The sequence below is a fragment of the Procambarus clarkii genome, chromosome 1 (assembly GCF_040958095.1).
Source record: "Procambarus clarkii isolate CNS0578487 chromosome 1, FALCON_Pclarkii_2.0, whole genome shotgun sequence".
Taxonomy (NCBI): Eukaryota; Metazoa; Arthropoda; class Malacostraca; order Decapoda; family Cambaridae; genus Procambarus; species Procambarus clarkii.
The window spans coordinates 42,411,769-42,439,741 of record NC_091150.1 but is presented as its reverse complement, the minus strand read 5'-3'; the positions used below and the strand labels follow the sequence as shown (position 1 = coordinate 42,439,741).

The following is a 27,973-nucleotide window of genomic DNA, read 5'->3' as shown; positions in this document are numbered from 1 at the left end:
GTAATATATGACTGGGGGGTGCACTGCTGGGGAGGGGGTTGTGGAACTGTTGGAGGGGGGGAAGTTATCTTGAGATGATTTCGGGGCTTTAGTGTCCCCGCGGCCGGTCCTCGACCAGGCCTCCACCCCCAGGAAGCAGCCCGTGACAGCTGACTAACACCCAGCTACCTATTTTACTGCTAGGTAACAGGGGCATAGGGTGAAAGAAACTGCCCATTGTTTCTCGCCGGCGTCTGGGATCGAACCCAGAACCACAGGATCACAAGTCCAGCGTTCTGTCCGCTCGGCCGACCGGCTCCCTTTGGGGGGGGGGACATGTTGAGGCCAGGAGCTGGAATTTAACATCCTGGTAGCCAAGCGAGTTACAGCTGTAATGAGTTACAGTAGTTAGGATATTTCGCCAGTTGTCGAGGTAATGGCGTTATGGATACGATCATTTATATATTCTTAAACATTTGTGATGTAATAGCCTGTGTTGAGTGAAGCCCCAAGGCGCTAGGTGTGGGAATGATCCTGGTAGGAAGGTTTATATTAGGTCAGGTCTACAGGAACGGCGGGTGTAGACCCCCACAGATGTGGGTGTAGACTCCCTCAGATGTTTGTGTAGACTCCCACAGATGTGGGTGTAGACTCCCACAGATGTGGGTGTAGACTCCCACAGATGTGGGTGTAGACTCCCACAGATGTGGGTGTAGACTCCCTCAGATGTTTGTGTAGACTCCCACAGATGTGGGTGTAGACTCCCACAGATGTGGGTGTAGACTCCCACAGATGCCCCAAGGAATAAACTAAAGAATCAGGATCACTGGCAATATTCGCAACCGGGAGTACAGAAATGGCTGTAATTCTTACACTTCTTACAACACTGTAAATCATACTAACATTTTAAACAAAATATAAAACACTTTACTTACCATATAAGTGTGATATATATTAGTACTTCACCGTAGCAGTAAGCGCAACAGTCGTACTAAAACAGCAACCGCAAAACAGTACAAATTACAACTGTGTTCAAGAGAGAACTTAAAATAATCAACACCAAAGGATATCTGAATAACTAGGCTGTGATTCACGAGCAGCCTGCAACAGCCAGGTTGACCAGCCACCATGCCAGAGGCCAGGCCAGTGACCGGGCCGCCTGGACGTTATTCCCGGAACCAACAACACGCAGATAAAAATATTAAAAAGCGGCAAAGTGGTCTAAATTATAAACACAAATGTTTACAATTGACCACCTTAGGTGATATAATGTATGGAGACCCAAGCCACACATGTGAGAGACCAAGTGAGGACGTTTCACTCCCTCTTGGACCATTAAGAAGTGGCGATGATGATAATAATGGTCCGAGGCAGACCGAAACTTTATCATTGCCTCATTTTCATACTTGTGAGTTCGGTGTGTAATTTCCAACCACGCTGTTACTGTTCACGTCATGTATAGCCAATTGTGGCTTCGTCTCAAGTAGCTCAAGTGTTCTCCAGTTAATTGTTGTTGATGTATGATGATAATATTAGATTAAACAAGTCGGAGTGGTGTGGTGGGGGTTTAATGGCCGCGCTGGGGAATTCATCAAGTGCGGGAGATCCAAGGAGTGCCGGACCAACCGGGCTGTGGTGGGTATGTGGGCCTGCGGGCCGCTCCAAGCAACAGCCTGGTGGACCAAACTCTCATAAGTCAAACCTGGCCTCGGGCCGGGCTTGGGCAGTAGAAGAACTCTCAGAATCCCATCAACCTGGTATCAACCAGATGATGGCGGGAGATGCGAGGTGGGTGGGGCGTTGAAGCCCGTCTGGTCAAGCCCAGGCCGGGCGTGCCGGGCGGTGGTCGCCTGGGCCGCCACTGTGTACCAACGTGACCACTTTGGTCATTGTAAACAGTGTGGTGCGGAGTTGAGCGTTGCGGTGTTCCAACTTTGGTGTAGGTGTGTGTTGAGTGCAAGTGTTGTGGAGGAGTGTTGAGTGTGTCGGGTTGCCAGCCCCTGGTGGCTCCCTACCACACCCACCACACACCCTACCTCCACGCTTAGTGTGTGTGTGTGTGTCTCCTCTCTCTCTCTCTCTCTCTCTCTCTCTCTCTCTCTCTCTCTCTCTCTCTCTCTCTCTCTCTCTCTCTCTCTCTCTCTCTCTCTCTCTCTCTCTCTCTCTCCCTCCCCCCCCCCCTCCCCCTCCCTCCCTCCCTCCCTCCCCCCCCCTCCCCCCCCTCCCCCCCTCACGTTTACGTAGACAACAGATCTAACTGTCTCAACACAAGTTTGATGAATAAACATCCCAGGAAACACACACAACGTAACCCACGATATTTACACTATTGTTACTTCTATGTAACATTGTAACCACCTTAAAAAAGTGTTGGTTAGCTTGGTGTGACGAGACGAGCGTTGGAGCGGCTTCCCTGAGCCTTCATACCTTGAGGCTTGCATGGGGCTCATGCCGTGAACCCTAGACTTACAAGCAACAGCCTGGTGGACCAAACTCTCACAAGTCAAGCCTGGCCTCGGGCCGGGCTTGGGGAGTAGAAGAACTCCCAGAACCCCATCAACCAGGTATGGGGATACATGCAAGTCAGCCATCTATGTAGCGAGGTATTGCGGGATTGACTAAGAATACTGAAGTCTCATTATTATCATTGTAGGAAGTTTGACAGTTTTCATGTCACTCGCCACAGAAACCTGCTACATATTAGAGACGTGACGTCTGGCCTCGAGAGACGCCCTTGTAATAATACTGGTGTTAATGTAGTGTAAGGTAGGAGTGAGGTCTATATAATTTGTTGTATCCAGGTGACGTCGTCTTGTGGCAGATACTTATTAAGACATGTGTGTAGGTCAGTTGAAAGTTTTGTTGAGGTGTGCGAGTGAAGGTCGCGGGGAGCGAATGTGGACTAAAGTAAAGGATTGGAAGTGGTGAGGGAAGGGCGCTCATGGTGTGAACTATGGTACCATGGTGGGGGCCCCCTAGAATAGTGTGGCCCCCTGGGCTATTGTCCTAGTGTGCCCATGTGTTAACACCGCACCACATCGCTTCATATGTGCCGGACCAACCGGGCTGTGGTGGGTATGTGGGCCTGCGGCCCGCTCCAAGTAACAAACAGCCTGGTGGATCAAACTCTCACAAGTCAAGTCTGGCCTCGGGCCGGGCTTGGGGAGTAGAAGAACTCCCAGAACCCCATCAACCAGGTATCAAGCAAGTATATGTATGCCCTCTATAGTCGAGAAGAAGATTTTATTCAAAAGAAAGTTGAGAGTAGAGTAGGCTAAGTCAGAAGGAAAGTGGGTGGAGCAGTGAAGTCCTCGCTAGGAAGGAAAGTGGCTGATGCAGTGAAAGTCTTGGTTAGGAAGACAAAGTGAGGGAGGAGGAGGCGACCTGCCTGAAGGAGCAGGGGCACCGTCCCTCACAGATGGATGCCAGACTCTGGTGGTCCCATGAACATGAAAATCAATAATTGAAGCGGTGGAAATGGACAGTCCGAGGAGCCTTGGTGGAGCCTGAAGGATAAATAAAGGAGAGACGTGGATTACAACAGTTGGTAAGTCATAAGATCGAGAAGACCGTGCGGAGACGGTTTGGCCATATTGAAGATGTGGATGATGATCTTCTGACGAAGAATGTTGGAATGATTTAGAGAGTAGAAATCATAGAGGCAGGCCAGTGATAGACGTGGCGAGAGAGAGAGAGAGAGAGAGAGAGAGAGAGAGAGAGAGAGAGAGAGAGAGAGAGAGAGAGAGAGCGGGGATGGAGTGTGGATAGAATTGAGAAGTACAAGGGAATAGGGGCCTCGACCAGGCCTCCTTTTTGTTACACATCCCCAGGAAGCAGCCCATAGCAGCTGTCTAACTACCAGGTACCTATTTACTGCTAGGTGAACAGGGGCGTCAGGGTGAAAGAAACTCTGCCCATTTGTTTCTGCCTCCTCTGGGGATCTAACCCGGAACTTTAGGACTACGAAGCCCTAGCGATGTCCACTCAGCCGTCAGGCCCCTTATATAGTGCACAGATACATGTCTTGTTTGGCTCACTGCAACACGTGTGGGCGTCACGTGTCTACACGTCCAGCACGCGCTGGTGACGCGTGCCGGTGGTGGCGGGCACGGTGTTGGCAGCAGTGACGGTGTTGGCAGCGGTGACGGTGGTGGCGGGCACGGTGTTGGCAGCAGTGACGGTGGTGACAGCGGTGACGGTGGCAGCAGTGACGGTGTTGGCAGCAGTGACGGTGGTGGCAGCAGTGACGGTGGTGGCAGCAGTGACGGTGGTGGCAGCAGTGACGGTGGTGGCAGCAGTGACGGTGGTGGCAGCAGTGACGGTGTTGGCAGCAGTGACGGTGGTGGCAGCAGTGACGGTGTTGGCAGCAGTGACGGTGTTGGCAGCAGTGACGGTGGTGGCAGCAGTGACGGTGGTGGCAGCAGTGACGGTGGTGGCAGCAGTGACGGTGGTGGCAGCAGTGACGGTGTTGGCAGCAGTGACGGTGTTGGCAGCAGTGACGGTGGTGGCAGCAGTGACGGTGTTGGCAGCAGTGACGGTGGTGGCAGCAGTGACGGTGGTGGCAGCAGTGACGGTGGTGGCAGCAGTGACGGTGGTGGCAGCAGTGACGGTGGTGGCAGCAGTGACGGCGGGCTGCGGCTATATTTGCGTGAGAGTGCGCGCGCACACACACACACACACACGGGTCGTGGCAGGAGTCCAAAATGACAATCTGACTCTTGCTCTCTCCTCCTGCTGATGCCTGGGATCTCTACCCCTCGCCTCCGTGAAGACCCAGACTGAGAGAGGGAAAGTGTCCAGAAGGAACACTAGATGGCATTAGTAGTCACTATAGGCCACCTTAAGATAAAACATCTTGAAGAGTTAGATGTGAGAAAAGATAAGAACCAGACTTAATATCGCCATGGCTCCTGAACGAAGCCGCGGACCTTTTCAACTGCTAATTAAAATTTAAATAAGACAATCGAGATAAGATTTCTGCGAGAAATCTTGACCAAAATATACAGGGGACAAGCAGAAGGCTGCAGATGTCACCAGTGTCACTGAGAAGCATTCCTGGCAAGATGCTGGTGAAAGTATCCGGAGGAGAGTAATGGGAACACTTGGAGAGAATGAACTGTCTTACGTATGAACAGGATGAATGTACAGGGGAGAGGTCAAGCCTGATAAAACTTCAGAGAAAAAACAGAGAACATATACGGCATACATTGACGAGATAAAGCACCTAAATTATTGGGATCGTCTCAGAGTTCTCCAAATGTACTCACTAGAAAGGAGACGAGAGAGATACCAAATAATATACACGTGAAAAATACTGGAGGACCAGGTCCCTAATCTACACAGTAAAATAACAACGTACTGGAGTGAACGATATGGAAGAAAATGCAGAATAGAACCAGTGAAGAGCAGGGGTTACCTTGAGGTGCTTCCGGGGCTTAACGTCCCCGCGGCCCGGTCGTCGACCAGGCCTTCTGGTTGCTGAACTGGTCAACCAGACTGTTGGACGCGGCTGCTCGCAGCCTGACGTACGAATCACAGCCTGGTTGATCAGGTATTCTTTGGAGGTGCTTATCCAGTTCTCTTTTGAACACTGTGCCATAGGCAGAATCTGAGAACACTATATAAACATCAGAGGTCCGCGGTTGTTCAACACCCTCCCAGCGAGCATAAGAAATATTGCCGGAACAACCGTGGACATCTTCAAGAAGGGAAGGGAACTATCAGGAGAAAGCGTCTAGCCATTACGATTATATAGCACTGGGAAGGGGACAGGATAAGGATTTGGGATGGGACGGGCGGAAGGAATAGTGCCCAATGGTGAAGGAATTGTGGGATGGTGTCTGTGTGGGAGGGTGGTTTTGTATGGGTTGGGTGGGGGGGGGAGGAGGACGGTGTTTGGGTGTAGTGGTGTGGGAGAGTGGGTGGGGTGGTGTTGTGTGGGGTGGGGAGGGGTGCCTGTGTGGGTGGGTGAGGGGGGGGTAAGGGAGTGGGGTGAGGATGTGCTTGCATTACACAGGCAACAAGGACGCGGGCTCAATATTCACAGCCTACTACTACCTTTCTTGCACCATTGGCTTATTATCTTAACTCTCCTGACGTTGGAAATAGTTAAAGAATCTGTCGGTAAGGTTGTGACTGCGGGCAGCACCCTCGCCTGGCCTCGCTCTGCTCCACATGTTGGCCAACCCTTCACGAGACCAGTATTTTTTTTTTTACATATCTTTGATTTCCTGCTTTTTCAGCTTCCACCTTTCCCAATTTAAAATCTGCCCTTGCCCGTCTTCTCAATTGTCCTTAATATCTTGCACCTGGATTGTATTGTACCTGGATGATGGGGTTCCTGGAGTTCTCCTACTCCCCAAGCGCGGCCTGGGGCCAGGCTTGACTTGTGAGAGTTTGGTCCACCAGCAGTCTCACCCCGCCTCGTGTCGAGCCTTCCTCTCCTCTCTAGTCTTCCCCACCCTATACATACATGTACTGTGTGGCTTTTTGTGTCGGGCCGGAGGGCGGGAGTGTGGAGCCTAGCAACACGGGTGAACACAGCCCCGGCTGACACCAGTGTCCGCTGCCACACTGGCTGCTCTGACGCCCTCTCCCCCTGGTCATGCTGGTGGTGCTCCTCCCTCCTCTCTCACACTCCTCCCTCCTCTCTCACACTCCTCCCTCCTCTCTCACACTCCTTTCTTTTTTGTTTTCAACTAAGACTATGGTTCATAAGGGCTGTCAAATGACGTACCTAGTGAAGCTGCAAACAAGAATGTACTTTGAAACTATCACATAGGGAATTATATCATAAAGGAACCTGGTGAAACTGCAAGCAAGAGCTGTAATCCTGCCTCAACTCAGTTGAAACCTACTCCTAGAGGCCCATTTAATTCATGAGCCTGTTATATGCGTCAGTAGGAATAGCCTTTATTCATAAACAATATTAGGTAACAATAATATAAGGAAGAGGACGAGCCCATAGCTAGCTGCGTGTCAGAGCCTTCATGTGATCAGTTGACCACATCTCCCGTGTATCAACCCGGTGAGCGAACAACCTCCAGATCCTAGTCAGCCTAGGAATGAATGAACGCTGATGGAGTGATGTTCTTGAGAAAGGCACTGCCAGCATGAGACTATCGAAGGTTGAGAGCCTAGTGCTACGGGGGCAACTACTGGTAGTCCACGGAGTTGGGCTAGGTAAGGAACTTTGTGGATGTTGGCCTTGTACATAACATTAAGACTATCAACGTCCCGACGGTGTTGCAGGCTCTGATGATAAGGCCGTTCCCACCAGACTTGGTCAAGACTAGAGATGAGCCTTCTTGCACGGTTCTCCACTTTGTCTAACAGTCTGATGAATGATGGAGGGGGGGGGGGCAGGCGATCCAGGAAAGGGGTGCATACTCTAGATGGAAGCGAACTTGTGCTTCATATAAGGTTTTGCAGCCCTTGCTGTCAAGAAGGTGTGAGATGCGCCGTAGAGCTGTAAGTTTCCTGTCTGCCTTTTGAGCTAGGTTAAGCGAGTGACTCTTCATTGTCATTAAAAAAGTCGAACTTCATTCCCAGGATGTCAATTTCATCTGTTAACTCTAGGGTTTTGCCACCCGTTTGCAAGCCTGTCCGATTTGCTATGTGCAGTTAAGTTATCATCATCGCTTGTATTTTCTCAGCTGCAAAACGTGACCTGCCATCTCCTACCCCAGGTAGAAGTCGCTCTAAGTTGGTAGTAGTTTCTTTGTTTGGGCGTGAACCCCCCACTCTTTGACTTCGGACGTGACCCCTTTTGTGGACTCCGGGACCTTCTGGTCCACTCGTGGCAGTAGCCTTGCGGCGCTAGTTTCTTTGCCTTGCGGCTATTTTCCTCGAGCTGTGCCTTGCGGCATTTGTGGAAATTCGAGTATACCTGGGATATACCTGGGATATAAGCAGCATTTGACCATCCCCCCGGATGCCACCCACAACAGTCGACTAACACCCAGGTTCCTAATCACTGCTGGGTGAACTGAGGCAATGGGTGTAAATGGACTTACCCATACGTCTCGCCCTGCCTGGGATGATTGATGATTGACTGGTGATTTATGATTCTTGCAGCAGTTGGCATTTCTTCCTTTCTGTATGTGAAGGTTAGAGTGCAGTCATCAGTATAGGCTTGAGCTTCAGGAATGAGATGAAGTAGATCGTTGAAATAGACAAATAAACATTCCACAGCAGAGGGCCAAGGACACTACCCTGTGGAACGCTGGCATCAATTGAGGGACTTTCGGATTCTGCTCCATTGAGGACTCACTCCAATTATTCCTTCTCTCTCAACCCCCCCCTCCTCTCTCATACTTCTCTCTCCTCCCTCACACTTTTCCCTCTCACACTTCTCCTTCCTCTCTCACACTTCTGAGGCCAGGCTCGGGCAATAGAAGAAATCCCCTTCCAGGCAATATATATATATATATATATATATATATATATATATATATATATATATATATATATATATATATATATATATATATAATATATATATATATAATATATAATATATTTATAATATATATATAATATGTATTATGGCAAGACAAACGATAGTACTTGCTTCGATGATACATGTTTATTTATCTATACTTCTGGACCTTGTAGCAACAAGTTTACAAAAGGGAGCAACAATCTGGGTGGAAGTTGAGCGACGACCTCTGAACACGTCGACAGCTCCTCCCTCACACCTGCCACACCTGACCTCTGTTCTATATTGACCAAAACTGAAATTTTTTTTAGGGAGTTTTGTCCTCACAGACGGGCCGAGGGTTTCACTGTTCCAAAGTGCACCACCACTATGACTTCCTGTACGAAAATACACCCCATACATGACTACATGAAAGCACAGTACTACATCCATAACTCTTTGATGAAGGAAGCAACTGCTAGCATTATATATATTTAGTTCATTTACATTTCTTAGCTTTTCTTGCTGCAAGCAATTGACAGTGGAAGTGATAGCGATATTCTGTGCCTCGAATTAAGGAAATTCATTGATACTGAATCTTAGTAAACAGTGTAAGGATGCATAGTCTTGGACGAGAAAGTCATAGAATTGGACGAGAAAGTCATAGACTTGGACGAGAAAGTCATAGACTTGGACGAGAAACGGTTATCTTAAATTGGATTGGGACCTGATTATTTAAAGGGAAAATGAGGGTTTAACATAAATGGAGTTAAGTCAAAGTGGAAACCGTTGGCAGTGGAGTGCCCCAGGACTCTATCCTCGGACCTCTCTTGTTTGTACTTTATAATGTATGTAAACCATTTAGACTTACCAGTTTTGTTGAACCACTCACGTCTAGTCCACCAACTGGGAGTAACTCATTACAGTAAAACGTTGGTTAGATTCATCATTCATACTTAAAATCATCCGGACTGAACATGAACAATTCTCTTGCCCCTCGTCCTGTTCACATCGTTTGTTCCTACATGAATGATACAAAAACACCAGTGTTACTTGGTGCAGGCTCAGCCTCCTCCACAGCATCTGTGTTGTCGTCAACGCCAGTACCCGCTCAACACATTGCTCACGTCACCCCCAAGATGCTAACACGTCACCTCCAAGACATTAACACGTCACCTCCAAGACATTAACACGTCACCTCCAAGACATTAACACGTCACCTCCAAGACATTAACACGTCACCTCCAAGGCATTAACACGTCACCTCCAAGACACTAACACGTCGTAGTAGACTTACTGCCACTAGATTTATCTTACACGTTATTTTCTAACAGCGAGTCCATCGTGTGCTTCCAACAGTTCTTGTTGATATTCGCATCAAAAAAAAATGTTTTTATGTGTAAAATATAATGGAGCACAACTGGAAGATTTTCACTTCACTAGTTGAAGCAAGAATCTTGGATATGTTTTTCTCGTATGAGCTGTAACCATTTTTATATGTGCTTGTATGTGTGTATATATATGTGTGTGTATGTGTGACTTTTTCTTAAATGAGCCAAATATGTTTCTGTTGACAGGGGATTATGGAACTGAAATGGATAAGTGTGTGAGGTAAAATGATGAGATATATTCCCAGAAGAGGCAGCGAGATGTGCCCCTGGAAATAACTTCGGGAGAGATGAAAATATATGAACGTGGAAGTGAGAAGAGACTATGAACAGTGCCTGGAACACCCGCTAGTGACGTGCCTGGAACACCCGCTAGTGACGTGCCTGGAACACCCGCTAGTGACGTGCCTGGAACACCCGCGAGAGACGTGACTGGAACACCCGCCAGAGACGTGCCTGGAACACCCGCCAGAGACGTGCCTGGAACACCCGCCAGAGACGTGCCTGGAACACCCGCCAGAGACGTGCCTGGAACACCCGCCAGAGACGTGCCTGGAACACCCGCCAGAGACGTGCCTGGAACACCCGCCAGAGACGTGCCTGGAACACCCGCCAGAGACGTGCCTGGAACACCCGCGAGAGACGTGCCTGGAACACCCGCGAGAGACGTGCCTGGAACACCCGCTAGTGACGTGCCTGGAACACCCGCTAGTAACGTGCCTGGAACACCCGCGAGAGACGTGCCTGGAACACCCGCGAGAGACGTGCCTGGAACACCCGCGAGTGACGTACCTGGAACACCCGCGAGAGACGCGCCTGGAACACCCGCGAGTGACGTGCCTAGAACACCCGCAAGAGACGTGCCTGGAACAGCCGCGAGTGACGTGCCTGGAACAGCCGCGAGTGACGTGCCTGGAACACCCGCGAGTCACGTGCCTGGAACACCCGGGAGTGACGCCTGGAACACCCGCGAGAGACGTACCTGGAACACCCGCGAGAGACGTGCCTGGAACACCCCGCGAGAGACGTGCCTGGAACACCCGCGAGAGACGTGCCTGGAACACCCGCGAGAGACGTGCCTGGAAACACCCGCGAGTGACGCCTGGAACACCCGCGAAAGACTTGCCTGGAACACCCGCGAAAGACTTGCCTGGAACACCCGCGAGGGACGTGCCTGGAACACACGCGAGAGACGTGCCTGGAACACACGCGAGAGACGCGCCTGGAACACCCGCGAGAGACGTGCCTGGAACACCCGCGAGGGACGTGCCTGGAACACACGCGAGAGACGTGCCTGGAACACACGCGAGAGACGTGTCTGGAACACCCGCGAGAGACGTGCCTGGAACACCCGCAAGGGACGTGCCTGGAACACACGCGAGAGACGCGCCTGGAACACCCGCGAGAGACGTGCCTGGAACACCCGCGAGGGACGTGCCTGGAACACACGCGAGAGACGTGCCTGGAACACACGCGAGAGACGCGCCTGGAACACCCGCGGGAGACGTGCCTGGAACGCCCTCCTGAAATCCTGCCTGTAACTTAATCATCACTGCCATAAGAGCCTTTCATACACCAGTATTGTGTTGTATCACTGTATTATTACACTGTATTGTGTTGTATCACCCCGCGAGGTGACCGCGCAGTGTTCGTGTAAGAGGCGTGGATCAAGGGCTCAACATTAGACGCTGAGAACCTCTTCAGCTGCGAAAGTGTCCCGTTATTGTCGTTGTGAACACAGCCTTTAACAGGACAGAAAGTCTAAGGCGCTCCAAGTCTTAGTAATTATTGAGCGTCTCCTATTGTTTAAAGCCACAGAGTAATGTAGTCACAATTATGACTTTTATGCGTCAGTAAATTCACTTAATTGAAGTAACGTTGCAAATAAAGTTTGTTGTATTTTTTTAAATACAATAATTATAAAATTTTAACATTTTAAAATATAAAATAATGGTATTATGTGACCTAGCAGCATGGTAACGCGTACCTAACTTACGTGTCAAGTTTAGTAACATCTAACTAAATACACAACGCTTGGTAACAAGTCTTTGTTAATGATTTAATCAGCAGCTGTGCTAGAGAGCAGCTGTGTTGCCTTGTTAGACTGTTGGCAAATGTCGTAGTTAGTTGTGGAGAACGTCTCTGGCACAGACCTGCTGCTCCTACAAGTGACCACTCACTCACTACCATCAACTCCAGTATAACCTGAAGCCTCTACCAAGTGCCGCCATCATGTAAAGCGTGCCTTGTCAGTGGGCGGCTCCGTCAAGTGGCACTCGAGCGAGGAGAGCATTCAAGTGCCACATTCAAGTAACCCTTCAAAGGAAATAAGTACTGCAAGTATCCCACGTATAATATACAGGAAAAATTTCCTTGGAAAAATAAAATACCCACCGGATTTAACACCTAAATCACCTAAACTTTTCAGTTTAGCTTATATAAAAAAAGTGCAGAAATACCGCCTTGAAACAACATTTTGGCGCGAGAAAACATTCTTGTGTAAAGCCTTTAAACGATGTTAGGATTTTGTAATGGATGTAAGTAGTGCTTAGCAAAGAAAGGATGAAAAACTTTTGATGGTTAAGACCAATAGATTTCTAGTTTTAAGCCCGAGACGTGAGCGTGTGGTGGTGGTGTGGCTGGAGGGCAGAGTGAAGAGTGCCGGGTGAGGTGTGGCCTTCCCCCTCCCGCCGCCACCCACATGTGTGGCCACACCTGCAGGAGGGTCTCCTAGAGAACCGTTGGCGCCACACCTACAGGCAGAAGAGGAGGCGGTGGTGCCGCTGGACATTGGTCACCATGCTGCTCTTCATGGTCCTCCCGTCCAGGCTCCCCCACTTTGTACACATCTGCCTGCTGCAGGTGTGTTCCACAACCCTGGCCCAGACTCTCTTAACCCCCCCCCCCACCCGGCACACCTGTCTATTTGTCACCTGTCACGTAGCATGTAGCATGTATGTGGATGTTTCAGTTGATGGGTATTTCCTGTTTAGGCTGCAGATATACAAGTGGGTGGGAGAGGAGGGAGGGACGGTGAAAGGAAGGAAGGAAGGAAGGAAGGAAGGAAGGAAGGAAGGAAGGAAGGAAGGAAGGAAGGAAGGAAGGAAGGGCAAGAAAGTGAGTGTTCGTGAAGCAAATGCTGTCTTGAACTAAACGGAGACTGTGTGTGTGTGTGTGTGTGTGTGTGTGTGTGTGTGTGTGTGTGTGTGTGTGTGTGTGTGTGTGCGTGTGTGTGTGTGTGTGTGTGTGTGCTCCTAGTGACAGCCATAATGCTCGGTCTCCGAGCTTGTGTGTCCTCCATAATGGCTTTCACAGGGGTCGCTGAAGAGCGTCACTCTTGTACTCATGTGTAAATATACGTGTTGATATCATGCAGTGCTTGTTCACTCTAGCAGTGAGTCTGGCTCGTGCCACACACCTCTTCTCTCGTAGCCACACCATATAATGACCTTCTTCGCTGCTATGTATGTATCCACACATATATATATATATATATATATATATATATATATATATATATATATATATATATATATATATATATGTGTGTGTGTGTGTGTATTTTAATTTTATTTTTAATATTATAAATACATATAGATTTATTATAGAAACATACCTATGTATGTTTTGCATATGTTTTTTTGCAAACATACCTTCCTATGTAATGCTTTTTGTAGTGTGGTAAGATTTGCATTACATGAAGCTGTTTTATTTTCAGTACAGCATAGGCCTACGAGCTCCCTGCTCCGGGGAAATGATTGTGCTGGCCAAATTCATTAATAATTATTGATATACCTGTTACATGTGTGCTTTTTCTGACAGTTACAATTTTCAGGCTTACTTAACCTCTCATACGTCTTGTGATGAGGCAGATGATGTCTCGGGAGGTCCCTGCTCCTTGCTAGTTACCTGGACTCCTCGGTACAGCAACGGTCTCACTTCTTGCAGGTCGCCCTTCGATACCCGCTGGTCCAAGTGGTTGGGCTTCGTTCCTTCCCTCCTGTTCCGCCTCCCATCCTGGCCTCGTGTCCCTGTTTCACCGCTTCCTGTTAGTGGGGCCTGTTAGCTTGCTGTAGCCTCATATGTCAATACCTGGAGCATACCTAGAGAGGGTTACGGGAGTTCTACTCCCCGAGCCCGGCCCGGGGCCAGGCTCGACTTGTGATAACTTGGTCCAACAGGCTGTTGCTTGGCACGGCTCGCAGACCCACATATCCACTTCACCCTGGTTGGTCCGGCACTTCTTGCAAGAACTTATTTAAGTGCCTCTTGAAGACTTCCACCTTCGTTCCGGCAATATTTCTAATGCTTGCTGGGAGGGTGTTGAACAGCCATGGACTTCTGATGTACAGACAGTGTTCTCTGATTGTATCTATGGCACGTCAACTCCTCACTGGTTCTCTTCTGCATTTCCTTCCGTATCTTTCGCTCCAGCATATTGTTATTCTACTGTGCAAATTTGGGACCTGGCCTTCCCGTATCTTCCATGATACGGGAAGGCCTTCCAGATTCCATGTATATATTATTTGATACCTCTCTCGTGTCCTCTCCAGAGAGTACATTCTTAAAGCTCAGTGACGGTCCCAATAATGTAGATGTTTTATCGTGTCTATGCGTGCCGTATATGTTCTCTGTCTTCCCTCTAATTCAAAGATCTCTCCTGCTCTGAAGGGGGAAGTGAGTACCGAGCAGTACTCAAGACGGGACAACACCAGTGACGGATGTGGTCACTATTCCACCTGAGGGATTTGGTCAGGTGGAGTCGCTCTGAGAGATGTGGTCACTACTCAGAGGGATGTGGTCACTACTCAGAGGGATGTGGTCACTACTCAGAGGGATGTGGTCACTACTCAGAGGGATGTGGTCACTACTCAGAGGGATGTGGTCACTACTCACAGGGATGTGGTCACAGGGCGCCACAGTCTGGTGCAACAACTGGTGGTCCCTAGCAAAATGTGGACATTATTTGCATTTTTTATGTGTTATTAATAATAAAACAAAAATAATAATCTAAGAAATTCTTATACTCTGAATGTTTTATATTATTTGTGTATTGTATGTAACTGTGTATTTTTTTAATTGTTACAATTAATGGCATCAAATAGTTTGACTTTAATAACTATAATTTCTTATTTGGTTTCAGATTCGAATGCAATAAACCCATAACGAGTGAAAAAATGCAATGGAATATTTTGTTTTTCTTTAGTATTTTCTTTAGAATATATTATTTAGTAGTACAAGAGATAATATAAGTAATGATAATAACAACAATAATAATATGTTACACACACAGAAATCACAATAGCGTGATGTATCAAATTCTCTTTTGACCATGTCGTAGCTCAGTCGATTAAGGCAGCGTCTGGGATGCTCTCGGACGCAGGTTCGAATCCTCGTCACGGCCCTTGTGGATTTGTTCAATAGTAATATGTGTACTGGACTTAACCGTGAGCTGACCAATGGTTGAGAGCCTCCACAGTCCTCGTCAGCCACCATTAACAACCCAACTAGAGGCGGACAGGGGAAAAAACTCAGAATATCAAGACAATAGGATTCGAACTACTTGAAATTTGGATATATTCCAGAAGGTGTTAGTGAGGTGCGTCATCCCCGGCCGCTGTGTGTTGTGTTCTGAGAGTTTACCCCACGATGCCTCCACACCTTCCTCACTCGCACCACACTGCCAATCATAACACCCGGATTTAGCAAGGAACCCACTTGAATATTTGTAAACAATGAGTGAAAATATGCAAAAGCAAGTAATTACTTTAACAAAAAAGGACTGTTGGAGACAAGTCCTTATCAGTGGTCCGTGGGATTTAAATTAGTGGTCCGCGGGATTTCAAATTATGAATTTAGTGGTCCGTGAGGTTCGAAATGTTTGGCGACCGTTGGTCTAGTGGAGGCTTGTGTGACGTCAGTGGCCGGCGTCAACGCCCCACTTATGTCGCGTCAAGAGGAATGATGTCACTCACTCTCAGGCACCACCGACTGACATCACCTGTACCTGGATTGTACCTGGAGTGGGTTTTAGGAGTTCTACTGGCCTGGCTTGTATAGGAGCTTCGTCCAATACAGTTGGTAATGGCGGCCCTACAGGCCAACATATCCACTACAGCCCGGTTGGTCCGCCACTTCTTACAGGAAACTGTCTAATTTTTTTCTTGCAGATTTACGCTTTTGTTGCGGCAATATTACTTATACTTGCTGGGAGGATGATGAATAGCCTGTGGTGTTCCCGGTCCTCTCTGGTTGTGAGGCAGCCATGACAGCGTGGGTGTTGCGACACAACCTCTTCAACACCCTCCCAGCAAGCGTGACACGTATTGCCGGAACAAAGGTCGAGGTCTTCAAGAAACGTTTAGACAAGTTCTTGCAAGAAGTGCTGGAACAACCGGGTTGTAGTGGATATGTGAGGGCCTGCGGGACGCTCCAAGCAACAGCCTGTTGGACCAAGTTATCACAAGTCAAGTCTGGCCTCGGGCCGGGCTAGGGGAGTAGAACAACTCCCGGAACCCTCTCCAGGTATGCTCCAGGTATAACCACTAAGACGTCTCCTCGTACTGAGCTCACTACATTTTATACGCTGTCGACCCCGGTGTAAAAATTACGGTGGTTTAGGGAAATAAAAAACTCCGCAATATTTACGCTTTATATTCCGTAATATATTAAGCTGCAACATACTTTTGTACATCTTTTTTTTAATCCTGGTGGTATATTTACCTTTATTAAAAGAGTCTACGAGGTTGGAAACTTTACAACCCCAAGGTTATTATTGGTATTAAGAAGCTCGCAGCGTGTCAGAGCTCATTAACTGTTTAATAAGTGTAAACAAACTGCCATGATTGAGGAAAGATGTACAGGTTTCGTTAAGTGGTTGTATGAACGCTTGATTAACCCCTGACTCTGTTCTTCAACGGTTCCACATGTGTCTGTGGGTTAATTAGCCTTAATGTCCACAGCTTGGACCACTGAGGTCAGTCGGACAGTATATCATTACTAACCACAAGTGCTCAGTTTGTTAAGATATGTCCATGGCCGTCACGGGACAAGTTGTCACTGTGGCCGTGGCCAGATGTTGTCCCTGGTCAGTGTGTGACAATGTTCACACAGTGTCACACACAGTGTCACACACAGGTTAGCAGTGTTGCTCCCCCGTCCTCTCATGTTGCCAGGGTCCTTCAGGCACGCAGGCCGTCTTTACCACGGCAGTACCTTGTTACTGAAGACTTGGGGTGGTGGTGGTAGTGGTAGTGTGATGTTGGCTTGAACAGAAGCATGGTGATGGTGGTAGTGTGTACAGGCAGACAGGGAGGGAGGCAGACAGGGAGAGAGGCAGACAGGGAGGGAGGCAGACAGGGAGAGAGGCAGACAGGGAGGGAAACAGACAGGGAGAGAGGCAGACAGGGAGAGAGGCAGACAGGGAGGGAAACAGACAGGGAGAGAGGCAGACAGGGAAGGAGGCAGACAGGGAGGCAGGCAGACAGGGAGAGAGAGGCAGACAGGGAGAGAGGCAGGCAGCTTACACCACAGGTGGAGTGGGCAACCAGCCAAGGAATGTATGTGGTTGACAACACCTGGTTACTCGTCTGTAAGAATAGTTCCGCCTCCTTGTCACTTGTGTGCTTCATGTGTGTGTGTATAGACACTTATTTAAATAGAGAACCTTGACGTAATGTTAGCAGGTATATCATTCATAGCTGAGGTAGTGAGACCTGGTGGAGGTGGCGAGGCGTGTCTGTGGCTGAGTAGCCTGATCATCAGATCATCACACACACACCAGGCCACTCCAGGCCACACCATGTCACACTCTGGGGTGACGGAGGTTAGACATAAGCCAGTATATACAGCGACAAGTATCCTGGTTATCGGTGAGGCGGCTGTCAATAGTTGTGTCACGTGATATCATGTCAACAACCAGAGAGACGAATGTTGTGTCATAAATATTTGTTTAGTTGCCAAACGGATCAAGTGTCTGTCAAGTCTAATTTTAAAGCTAGCTCTATCCCTTGCCTGGATGATGTGGGTGGGGCAAGGTGATCCACCAGGCTGTTGCCACACCGATACTTCCCCGCGTCCTGCCTCTCTCTCTCTACTTCTCCATCTTATAGCCATTGTTACGAGTCGTGATCTGATCCCATAGTTCCGTCATCTTGCTCATACGTCTCCTGCTGATACCTCGCGTCCACTTGAAGACCTGCATCATTCCTCCCCTCGCCCTGTGTATCTCTCCCCTCACCCTGTGTCTCTCTCCCCTCACCCTGTGTGTTTCTCCCCTCGCCCTGTGTGTCTCTCCCCTCGCCCTGTGTCTCTCCCCTCGCCCTGAGTCTCTCTCCCCTCGCCCTGTGTCTCCCCTCACCCTGTGTCTCTCCCCTCGCCCTGTGTCTCTCTTCCCTCACCCTGTGTCTCTCTCCCCTCGCCCTGTGTCTCTCCCCTCGCCCTGTGTCTCTCTCCCCTCGCCCTGTGTCTCTCCCCTCGCCCTGTGTCTCTCTCCCCTCGCCCTGTGTCTCTCCCCTCGCCCTGTGTCTCTCTCCCCTCGCCCTGTGTCTCTCTCCCCTCGCCCTGTGTCTCTCTCCCCTCGCCCTGTGTCTCTCCCCTCGCCCTGTGTCTCTCCCCTCGCCCTGTGTCTCTCCCCTCGCCCTGTGTCTCTCTCCCCTCACCCTGTGTCTCTCTCCCCTCGCCCTGTGTCTCTCTCCCCTCGCCCTGTGTCTCTCTCCCCTCACCCTGTGTCTCTCCCCTCGCCCTGTGTCTCTCTCCCCTCACCCTGTGTCTCTCTCCCCTCGCCCTGTGTCTCTCCCCTCGCCCTGTGTCTCTCTCCCCTCGCCCTGTGTCTCTCCCCTCGCCCTGTGTCTCTCTCCCCTCGCCCTGTGTCTCTCCCCTCGCCCTGTGTCTCTCTCCCCTCGCCCTGTGTCTCTCCTCTCGCCCTGTGTCTCTCTCCCCTCGCCCTGTGTCTCTCCCCTCGCCATGTGTGTCTCTCCCCTCGCCCTGTGTCTCTCTCCCCTCGCCCTGTGTCTCTCTCCCCTCGCCCTGTGTCTCTCCAGTGATGGGTGGCGCAGGACCCCCATTCCCCCGCCAATTGGAGGGCCCCGAACACCAGGGATCAGTCAGGGTCTCCCTATGTATGATTTTCTCAGAGGGAATCGATTTCTTGTCTAAAATACAGGGACGAGAATTGATGGGCGTGGTGTATGTGGGGCGCCGCCACCTGGGCCAAATGTCATTGAAGGACGATGATTGTGGCGCTATTGTGCGACGCGTCGGGCTACAAAGCCAAGCAGGCTAACATGGTGCTGTGATGTACTACACACACAGATCACAATACCGTGATGAATCAAATGATTAAGGCAGCGTCTGGGATGCTCTCGGACGCAGGTTCGAATCCTCGTCACGGCCCTTGTGGATTTGTTCCTGTGATGTACTACTTCACACGTCTCAGGTCACGACCAGTCATGACCCCGAAGGGGGTGGGAACTCTCAGGAGAAAGCGCCAAGCCGTTACGACTCTATGGTACTGGGAAAGGATCAGGATTTGGGATGGATGGGACGGACCAGCTTCCCTCAAGTCAGTTCTCGTGAATGTGCACCATCCTTCCCTGTGGCAGACGGCGGCGCTGTCAGTCCCCGAGTGTGTCCTTGCTCTCACCCAACGTTGAACGGCATCTACTGCTTTTCTGGGGCCAGATTCACGAAGCAGTTACGTAAGCACTTACGAATCTGTACATCTTTTCTCAATCTTCGGCGGCTTTGTTTACAATTATTTAACAGTTAATGAGCTCCGAAGCACCAGGAGGCTGTTTATAACAATAACAACAGTTGACTGGGAGGTTTTCATGCTTGTAAACTGTTTAATAAATGTAACCAAACCCGTCAAAGATTGAGGAAAGATGTACACGTTCGTAAGCACTTGTGTAACTGCTTCGTGAATCTGGCCCCTGACCAGCAGTGATGAGCTCTCTCAAGATTATGAAGACATTTAAGAAAAAACTCTTCGGAAAATTCCCTCGATTTCAGATTTCATACAAATTGCTGGGGGATCGACATAGATCCCTATATTTCTTAAAGTATGGCACTGGGACCGACCTGTGCTGGCCTATGACACTCGCATGCTCCACATGTGTCATCTTGCAACGTTTAGATGAGACTAACCCCAAGCGTCTGCCTTTGTAATTTGAAGAGATGGGCAAACAGACAGACAATCACTCTATTTTACAGAGATAATTTTGTTAACACATTTGATTAAAAACCACTGACTATTCACAATATACTAGTTTTATAATCTCTTATCCACTGTTGTTAATTAGTATGATTGTTGAGAAGGTCATGTATTAAACTACTCACATTCATTCTTTTGTGTTCTTGACAAGAGTAATAAAACGCTTGAAGGTGTTAGCGGCGGGTCTCACCAACAGGAGTCTACAGCAACACTTGTTTCTTGGCGGCGCCTCTAGTGGCACACACAACTGCTTCAACCCGTTCTCGCAAATTTAATAAGTCAATATTGACTTATTAAATATGTGCATAGGTGACATACTTAACATAATAGATACCCTTAAAAAGATTCATAGAAAACACCGACCTTACCTAACCTACTTAGTATGTTAAGATAAGCATCTTATTGCTTCGTAATTACAATTATTACCTAACCTATAATAGGTATAGGTTAAGTAATAATTGTAATTACGAAGCAATAAGATGCTTATCTTAAGATACTAACAAGGGTAGGTAAGGTCGGTGTTTTCTATGAATCTTTTTAAGGGTATCTATTATGTTTAGTATGTCACCTATGCACGTAGTTAATAAGTCAATATTGACTTTACGAATTTGCGAGAACGGGTTGACTGCTTCAAGACGTTGCTGAGGACGCGTCCTTGTGTCAGCCACGCCAGTCACCTGGGTTCACCTACTCTGAAAATGCATATATTTTCCTGCTATAATGATTGATGTTGCAGAGGTTAACAGTTGTGTTGCAGGAGTCACCAGAAATGGAGGGTTGTACTGTTGCAGGAGTGACCAGTAACGGAGCTTGTACTGTTGCAGGAGTGACCAGTAACGGAGCTTGTACTGTTGCAGGAGTGACCAGTAACGGAGCTTGTACTGTTGCAGGAGTGACCAGTAACGGAGCTTGTACTGTTGCAGGAGTGACCAGTAACGGAGCTTGTACTGTTGCAGGAGTGACCAGTAACGGAGCTTGTACTGTTGCAGGAGTGACCAGTAACGGAGCTTGTACTGTTGCAGGAGTGACCAGTAACGGAGCTTGTACTGTTGCAGGAGTGACCAGTAACGGAGTTTGTACTGTTGCAGGAGTGACCAGTAACGGAGCTTGTACTGTTGCAGGAGGGGATGCTGGAGGGGGTGTCGCGGCGCACCTTCGGGGGGTCGTCCGGGACGTACAACGTGAGAGCCTCGGAGCTGGCGCGACACAAAGCCCTCAAGACGCTGCGGGTCCAGGTCGCTCTCCTCGACGACTCCACTCAAGTCTTCGAGATAGAGGTCAGGCTCCTCCTTCTCCTGTGTCTCTTCCTCCAGTGTATCTCTCTCTCTATCTCTCTCTCTCCCTCTCTCTCTCCCTCTCTCTCTCTCTCTTTCTCTCTCTCTCTCTCTCTCTCTCTTTCTCTCTTTCTCTCTTTCTCTCTCTCTCTCTATCTCTTCTCTCTTCTCTCTTTCTCTCTCTCTCTCTCTCTCTCTCTCTCTCTCTCTCTCTCTCTCTCTCTCTCTCTCTCTCTCTCTCTCTCTCCTCTCTCTCTCTCTCTCTCTCTCTCTCTCTCTCTCTCTCTCTCTCTCTCTCTCTCTCTCTCTCTCTCTCTCTCTCTCTCTCTCTCTCTCTCTCTCTCTCTCTCTCTCTCTCTCTCTCTCTCTCTCTCTCTCTCTCTCTCTCTCTCTCTCTCTCTCTCTCTCTCTCTCTCTCTTGGCCTCCATGCCCCACCACCGTCACTTTTATACCCTCCATGCCCTGCTAAAAATAACTTTGGATTTTGAAGTTTGTAAGTTCGTAAACTGTTAAATAATTTTAAACAAAGCTGCCCTGATTAAGGAAAGATGTACAGGTTTCGTAAGTGTTATGTCAATTATTGATACATTTAGGGGCCCCAGGTGAGGGACCGGGCCCCAGGGAGATGACCAACACGTCAGGGACATACCTGCCTTGGTAGCTTGTGTAACCAGCGGCCCACACCTGGCGCGGCCCACACCTGGTGCGCCACGCCGGGTGTTGGAGGCTGGAGGAGCCTCCGACTCTGGGTTGCAGTGTGCCATGATTGTTGGTAATGTTGTTTATGGCGCGGTCCCCAAGCCTGCACCACCCGTCCTGGTGGTCGGTACTGCTCCCACCCCTCCCCTCACGAGGAACCTGTTCCCCCACCTGCTGCTGCGCCTCCTGCTGCACCAGTCATGCCCGCCTGCTGCACCAGTCATGCCCGCCTGCTGCACCAGTCATGTCCGCCTGCTGCACCAGTCATGTCCGCCTGCTGCACCAGTCATGTCCCGCCTGCTGCACCAGTCATGTCCGCCTGCTGCACCAGTCATGTCCGCCTGCTGCACCAGTCATGTCCGCCTGCTGCACCAGTCATGTCCGCCTGCTGCACCAGTCATGTCCGCCTGCTGCACCAGTCATGTCCGCCTCCTGCACCAGTCATGTCCGCCTGCTGCACCAGTCATGCCCTCCTCCTACACCAGTCATGTCCGCCAAATTGACCCTCCTGCTTCCTGTGTTACTAAACGCTGAGGTAAGTGTTGCATTACACTTTCATTGCAGCGAACGGCGTCGTTGGAATTGGATTATCAAGGGTTCCGCTCGCATTAAAGTGCCGAGAGCCGTTTGTTGGGAAGTATAGAAGACTTAGGCTTGCGTGTATTGGACATAACTAGCAGGAAGCCGCCGCGGGGAGCATTAACCTCAGTTATAACCTCAATCCCAAGTGAGCACTCGTGCGGCGGGGCACTGAGCGAGGCTGTGCTGCGGGCGGTGGTGTGGTCCCGCCTTTGGCCACACGGAGAGGGACGTCGTGGCCAGGAGGAGAATACCCGCACTTCGCCCCTCGCTGTGACGGCAGTGTGCAGTAGGGAGGGGTCTGGGCATCTGGCCTGTAGTCGTGTGCCTATCTTGTGTCTACCTCCTTGTGCAGGTTCCAGGGACCAACGGCTCCGACCAGGCCTCCAAGTTGGTCGTCTGGTCATGGTGTATGTCACAGTGGCTGCTGCTCTCTTGCTTGCCAAGCGTAGTGTACCAAGCTGTCTTCACACTTGCTGAAATATTCTCCATTTGGTATATATAGTGCAGGAAGTACGTGCTCAGCGTTGCTCCTCGCCTCCCCCACGATGATGGAGTGCCTTCACTCGGCGCTCGGGCTTGTCTTAAGTGTGTCTTTATATCTGTTCTCCTTGTATCTTAGCGCTCTGGTCAATGTTGTCATGAATGTAATTATAATGTTTCCGAGCTTCACCGCAAGGTAAGGAAATTATGAGGAGAAAGCACTAATTCAGTACTTAGCGTGCGGGGTTCGAACCCTCCTCACGGCTCCTACTGATTTTCTCATTGATACATCACGTTAATGTGATGTCTTTGTGCACTTCCTCAGTACAGTATGTCTATATTGCACTTGGAAGGGAAAGAGCTCGTGTATTGTGTAGGGACAGAGAGTGAAGGAATGGTGTCCTCTTGGACCATCGGGTATCGAGCCCAGACCGTACAAGGTGCAAGATCGCTGGAACCACCAGTCTAGGTACATTGGCGAGGATCACCCTAAATAACTTATTTTATGTTCATGAGGTCAACAATTTTGTCAAAGTCCCTCAGATCATTATTGGCTTTAGTAGGCAGGAGATTGTATAGTTAGTTGGAGGCTCTCACGCGGGTGTTTACCTCCACAAACAAGCCATTTGAAATATTTTTGGAACATGTTCTTGCTGAACACCGAAAACACGTTATTAAACACACAGATTCAAGAACTACCAATGGAGCTTTGCTACAAGAACACTTTTGTGATAACATCCATCTAGCAACAATGTTGTTGCATTAATGCAAGCTCTCAAACGTCAAGGTTATCGGATACTTATCAACTGGGCGTCCAGGTCATGTAGGAATACTAGGGAAGGACATTAAAGGTGCAGCTGCAACACTTACAAATAACAGAAGGAATGTAGACATTTGCAAACCAAAGATCCAAACACAGATTAAGAAAACAATTAGAGATAGAGCGATGCAGAAGATGTATCGTGACCACCTGACTCTAATTGAGCAGCTGCGACACCAGCATCGACGGGATGGTGCAAAAATTCAACCAATTTCATTTGGTTGAACCTATTAATGAACCAATTAATTTGTTCAAACAAAGCAATAGCAAAACAGAAATAACACATAAGCAATATAGGCTTACAGGTTCCAGAAGAAGAGAGGAGTTTCAGCATGGTTGAGAAAAAGCCGACAGAACACTGGAACATTATCTAACACAGTGCACAGTTACAAACAAGATTTCAACTGACTTAACAACGCAGAGGAAGTTGCTAAACACATTTGATAAACTTAGTGAGCCAAAAAAAGGTCATAAATACTCATCCACTGCCTGAGTAAGACAGAAATGAGTAACACTTGGTGGGCCAGCCAGAGGCTCAGGGCCAGCACAGGAATATCACGGCAAAAAAAAATCCCTGAGCACTAATGGTAACTTATACTTCAGTATCTCAAATATATATCACCTTTCAAATTATAAGCTAAATGTTAATCACTCTATTTAAAAAATGTAAGTTTGATTTAGACTGTTAGTCCAGTTTGTCTGTAATGATCTATATATGTTGTTACGAATATAATTTCTAATTCTGATTAGAGAGGGTGGAGTGGAGGTGGGCCGAGTGACGGGTCCTGGCTGGTACAGAGGTGGTGTGCGTTGGAGGGGGTGGCGGGTGTAATGAAATGTGGAGTGGTCAGTCCGCAGGTTTTCACAGCCTTGTGTCAGGTCTGACTTATTCACTCTCGTATTCTTGAAGATATCCTCACAGTATACCCAAAATTTGCCAGTGCAGGCTATTAAACACATGGCTCTGTATGACTAACCATCCTGCGAGATGGGGAATTGTATTACCACTGCTACCTTATTCAATCTTGTGTTGATGATATCCTCAAAATGCATCCGGAGTCTGCCAGTGCAGACTGCTTATCACATGCCTTTGTATGACTAACCATCCTGTGTGATGGGGATTTTTTAGCATCACCTAGTTAGCTTTTTTGACACACTGTACTCCACTTCATATAGTCTAGGGCAGGTGCACTAATGCAGATGTACCTCATGTATTAAAAAAATGCGGTATCATTGCTACCTCATTCACTCATGTGTTCCTCATGAGAGAATGAGGTAGACTACTATTCCTCATATCCTCATAATGCACCCAGAGTTTGTCAGTGCAGACTACTGCTCACATGCCTCTATATGGCTTACCATACTGAGTGATGGGAACTTTTAGCATCACATAGCTAATTTTTTTACACACTCTGTACTCCCCGTCACATAGTCTAGGAAAGCTGCACAAATTCAGATGTACCTAAATGTGTTAATAAAAATAATGACAGTACGATTAACCATCCTGCCAGGTGTGAGTTTTTAGTATCACACAACTGACTCTCGACACACACTGTGTAACCCTTCACAGTCTAGGGCAGCTGTATAAATGACCAGGTACCTTAGTACGCTAGTAATGCATCATTATTTCTAGACTTACGGCAGGGTTTATCTCTTTCCTCACTAGAATAATTAAAATGAGGGAATATCTGAAACTTTTCTTGTTCTTGAAAAGAATATACAAGTGAACAGAAGTAGCTCTACTTCTGCATTAGAAAAATCCACAGAAACATTCAACCTGTCCTCACAGTTAACGCACGCTAAATTTGACACTATCTACAATGACGTTCAAATTTCGGTGCTTCTGGGAAATTACAAGCACCGTACATTGACGCTTCCTGGGACTAATGAGCTTCAATGTACGGGGCCCCAATAATTGAGGCGGGTTGCCTATGTTCGTACACTTGGAGTTGCATCATATTTAATGTATGGACTCGGGTTGGAGGAGCATGGCTTGTAGCGGTGACTGACGCACAGTGTGACTTGTTACAGAAGCGGGCCAAGGGTCAGGCGCTGCTGGACCTCGTCTTCAACCACCTGGAGCTCATCGAGAGGGACTTCTTCGGCCTGCAGTACATTGAGCCCTCCACCAGCAACGAGAACCCCAAGGTCAGTATCTGTAGTGTGTGTGTCGCCCTCGCCTTAGACATCACCAGTCATCAGAAAAGCTTTAACTGTGTCGTGTGTGTGTGTCTGTTTGGTCTATATAGTTTCTCAGTCATGAATATGCACCGCGTCCTTCTGTTTAGCCTGTTCTTATAGTAACTAAGAAGCACCATGCGTGAGGGAAGATGTAGAGGTTTCGTAAGTGGCGGCGTAACTGGTGACTCGTGGCCCTGATCAGGATCTTCAGTAGTCATCATCTTCCCTCTGTACACGCGGGCCAAGATGCTGCGACACAGTCTTTAACATCAACAAGTTTAGAGTTGAAAATGTGGTTTGTTTTCCTCATCTCCCGAAGGCTCGCTACACACTCCTTACGTCACAAGACACTTGAGAGTTGAAGTCTTACGCCAGACAAGTTTGGAGGAGGAAACTTAGTAAAGAGCAAACTTGGCCGGTGGCAGGTGGGGGGGGGGGCAGGGGCTGGCCCCCCCCACCCCTCTCCTCCCCTCCTCTAGAACACATCTCCCCCTTCCCACAACTCTTCCCCTTCCATCCCCTAACCCTTTCCACCTCTGAACCCTTGACCTTCCACCTCTTCCCTTCACCCTCCCCTTCCATTCCCTCCCTCCACCCTTCCCTGCCCCATTATCTTACCCTTCTGTTACCTTTCGATAATTCCGAGAATCAACGTCTCCGCGGCCCGGTCTCTGACCAGGGGCCTCCGCAGCTTCCCGAAACTAACCAACATTTAATGTAATATTCTGTGGTTAGTCCGACTTAGGCTAAATAATATATATTTCTGCCTTGTGAATATTACTGTGAACCGTGAGCGTTACACAGCTGATCAACACGCACACTAACTGGATGGCCTGGTAGCTGTGCTCTAAGTACGAGTGTGTGTCTCCAGTAGTCCCGCCGCAGTAGTCCTCCTCTCGCTGTATCATTTTACGCACGCTGGGCTTGGCCGGATGGCGGAGTGGACTGAGCACATTAATTACACGGGTGATGAGTTGGGGTGAGAGGTTGGCGGGCCGGCGGGAACCTTCCTGAGGGCGTACACACCAAGCAGTCACTAGTCTCCCAACCTCACGGCTCTCACGGGTATCTGCTGCTCCTCATAATGGGGATGTCTTATGGTCGCAGCTTAATTATTTTAAAATCTGGGGACTCCAATAGCGCTCGCAGGAACACGGTCCATTACCTCGTGTCTGTCTGTTCTCTGGAGTGAATCCGTCTCCTGCAGGCTCGACGCCACCCTCACCAACCAAACACTTACACTCCTCGTAGTGTACAACCTCCTAGCGTTTCCGAGCTCGTAAACTGTTTTATAAAATCAAACTAAGTCGCCATGATCGAGGGAAGATGTACAGGTTTCGTAAGTGGCCATGTAAATGGTTGATGAATACTGTGTGGTAGCATCTCCCAGACTCCGACCTCTGGGGTACATTTTGGCTCCTGCTGCCAGAGGTTCAAGTCATCCTTCAAGTTGGACTTCACCTCTGAACTTTTTCCAGCTTAGCCTTGTGCTGGACAAGGTACGGGCTCCATGCTGGGGCCGCATACTCCAGGATTGGTCTTACATATGTGGTATACTAGGTTCTGAAGGATTCCGCACACGGGTTTCTGAAGGCAGTTCTGATATTAGCCAGCCTGTGTACTCACCTATTTGTGAGAAGAAACTGCTCATTTTTGTTTCCCGCCGGTGCCGGGAATCGAACCCGGGCCACAGGATTACGTGTCCAGCGTGCTATCCACACAGCCACCGACGCCCCCTGTGTGTGTGTGTATGGGGGGGGGGGGGCAGCAGGGACTCCCTGCAGCCAGCAACAAGACTCTCCCAAGAAACCCGACCCAATTTATCTGTAGAAGAGTTTTTCCCCGCAGGAAATGTGTCTGTGAGACGCCGCGCCCGGGCTGATTTTGTATTTAATAAGTCAATATTGACTTATTAAATATGTGCATAGGTGACATAC

General features: G+C 48.9%; 2 protein-coding genes across 8 annotated transcripts in view; one reads left to right on the top strand and one right to left on the bottom strand.

Moving 5' to 3' along the window:
- The window catches only part of LOC138349580 (tyrosine-protein phosphatase non-receptor type 4-like), a 263,170-nt gene that overhangs the window by 23,258 nt on the left and 211,939 nt on the right, over positions 1-27,973 (top strand). For 5 of the 7 annotated variants that reach the window (XM_069301097.1, XM_069300983.1, XM_069301020.1 and 2 more), the window contains exons 1-3: positions 12,571-12,648; positions 21,121-21,276; positions 25,887-26,003. In XM_069301097.1, coding sequence (XP_069157198.1) covers positions 12,586-12,648; positions 21,121-21,276; positions 25,887-26,003 — 336 coding nt within the window. In that variant the 5' untranslated portion in view covers positions 12,571-12,585. Of the gene's footprint in view, positions 1-12,570; positions 12,649-21,120; positions 21,277-25,886; positions 26,004-27,973 lie in introns of those variants that run through there. The other 2 variants (XM_069301148.1, XM_069300934.1) reach the window with 1 other exon arrangement.
- Positions 4,042-7,499, bottom strand: LOC138363090 (spore coat protein SP65-like). Its single transcript, XM_069322055.1, has 2 exons — positions 7,386-7,499; positions 4,042-4,611 (listed from the first exon to the last, which is right to left on the bottom strand). Exons 1-2 carry the CDS (start codon positions 7,497-7,499, stop codon positions 4,042-4,044), a joined length of 684 nt encoding a protein of 227 aa, XP_069178156.1.

Bases quoted from the DNA above. Each gene is read 5' to 3' on its own strand.
- LOC138363090 (XM_069322055.1), bottom strand. From the start codon at position 7,499: ATGAAGAGTCACTCGCTTAACCTAGCTCAAAAGGCAGACAGGAAACTT. The intron at 4,612-7,385 runs GTTCGCTTCCAT...ATATAGCCGCAG, and splicing joins AAACCTTATATGAAGCACAA to CCCGCCGTCACTGCTGCCAC.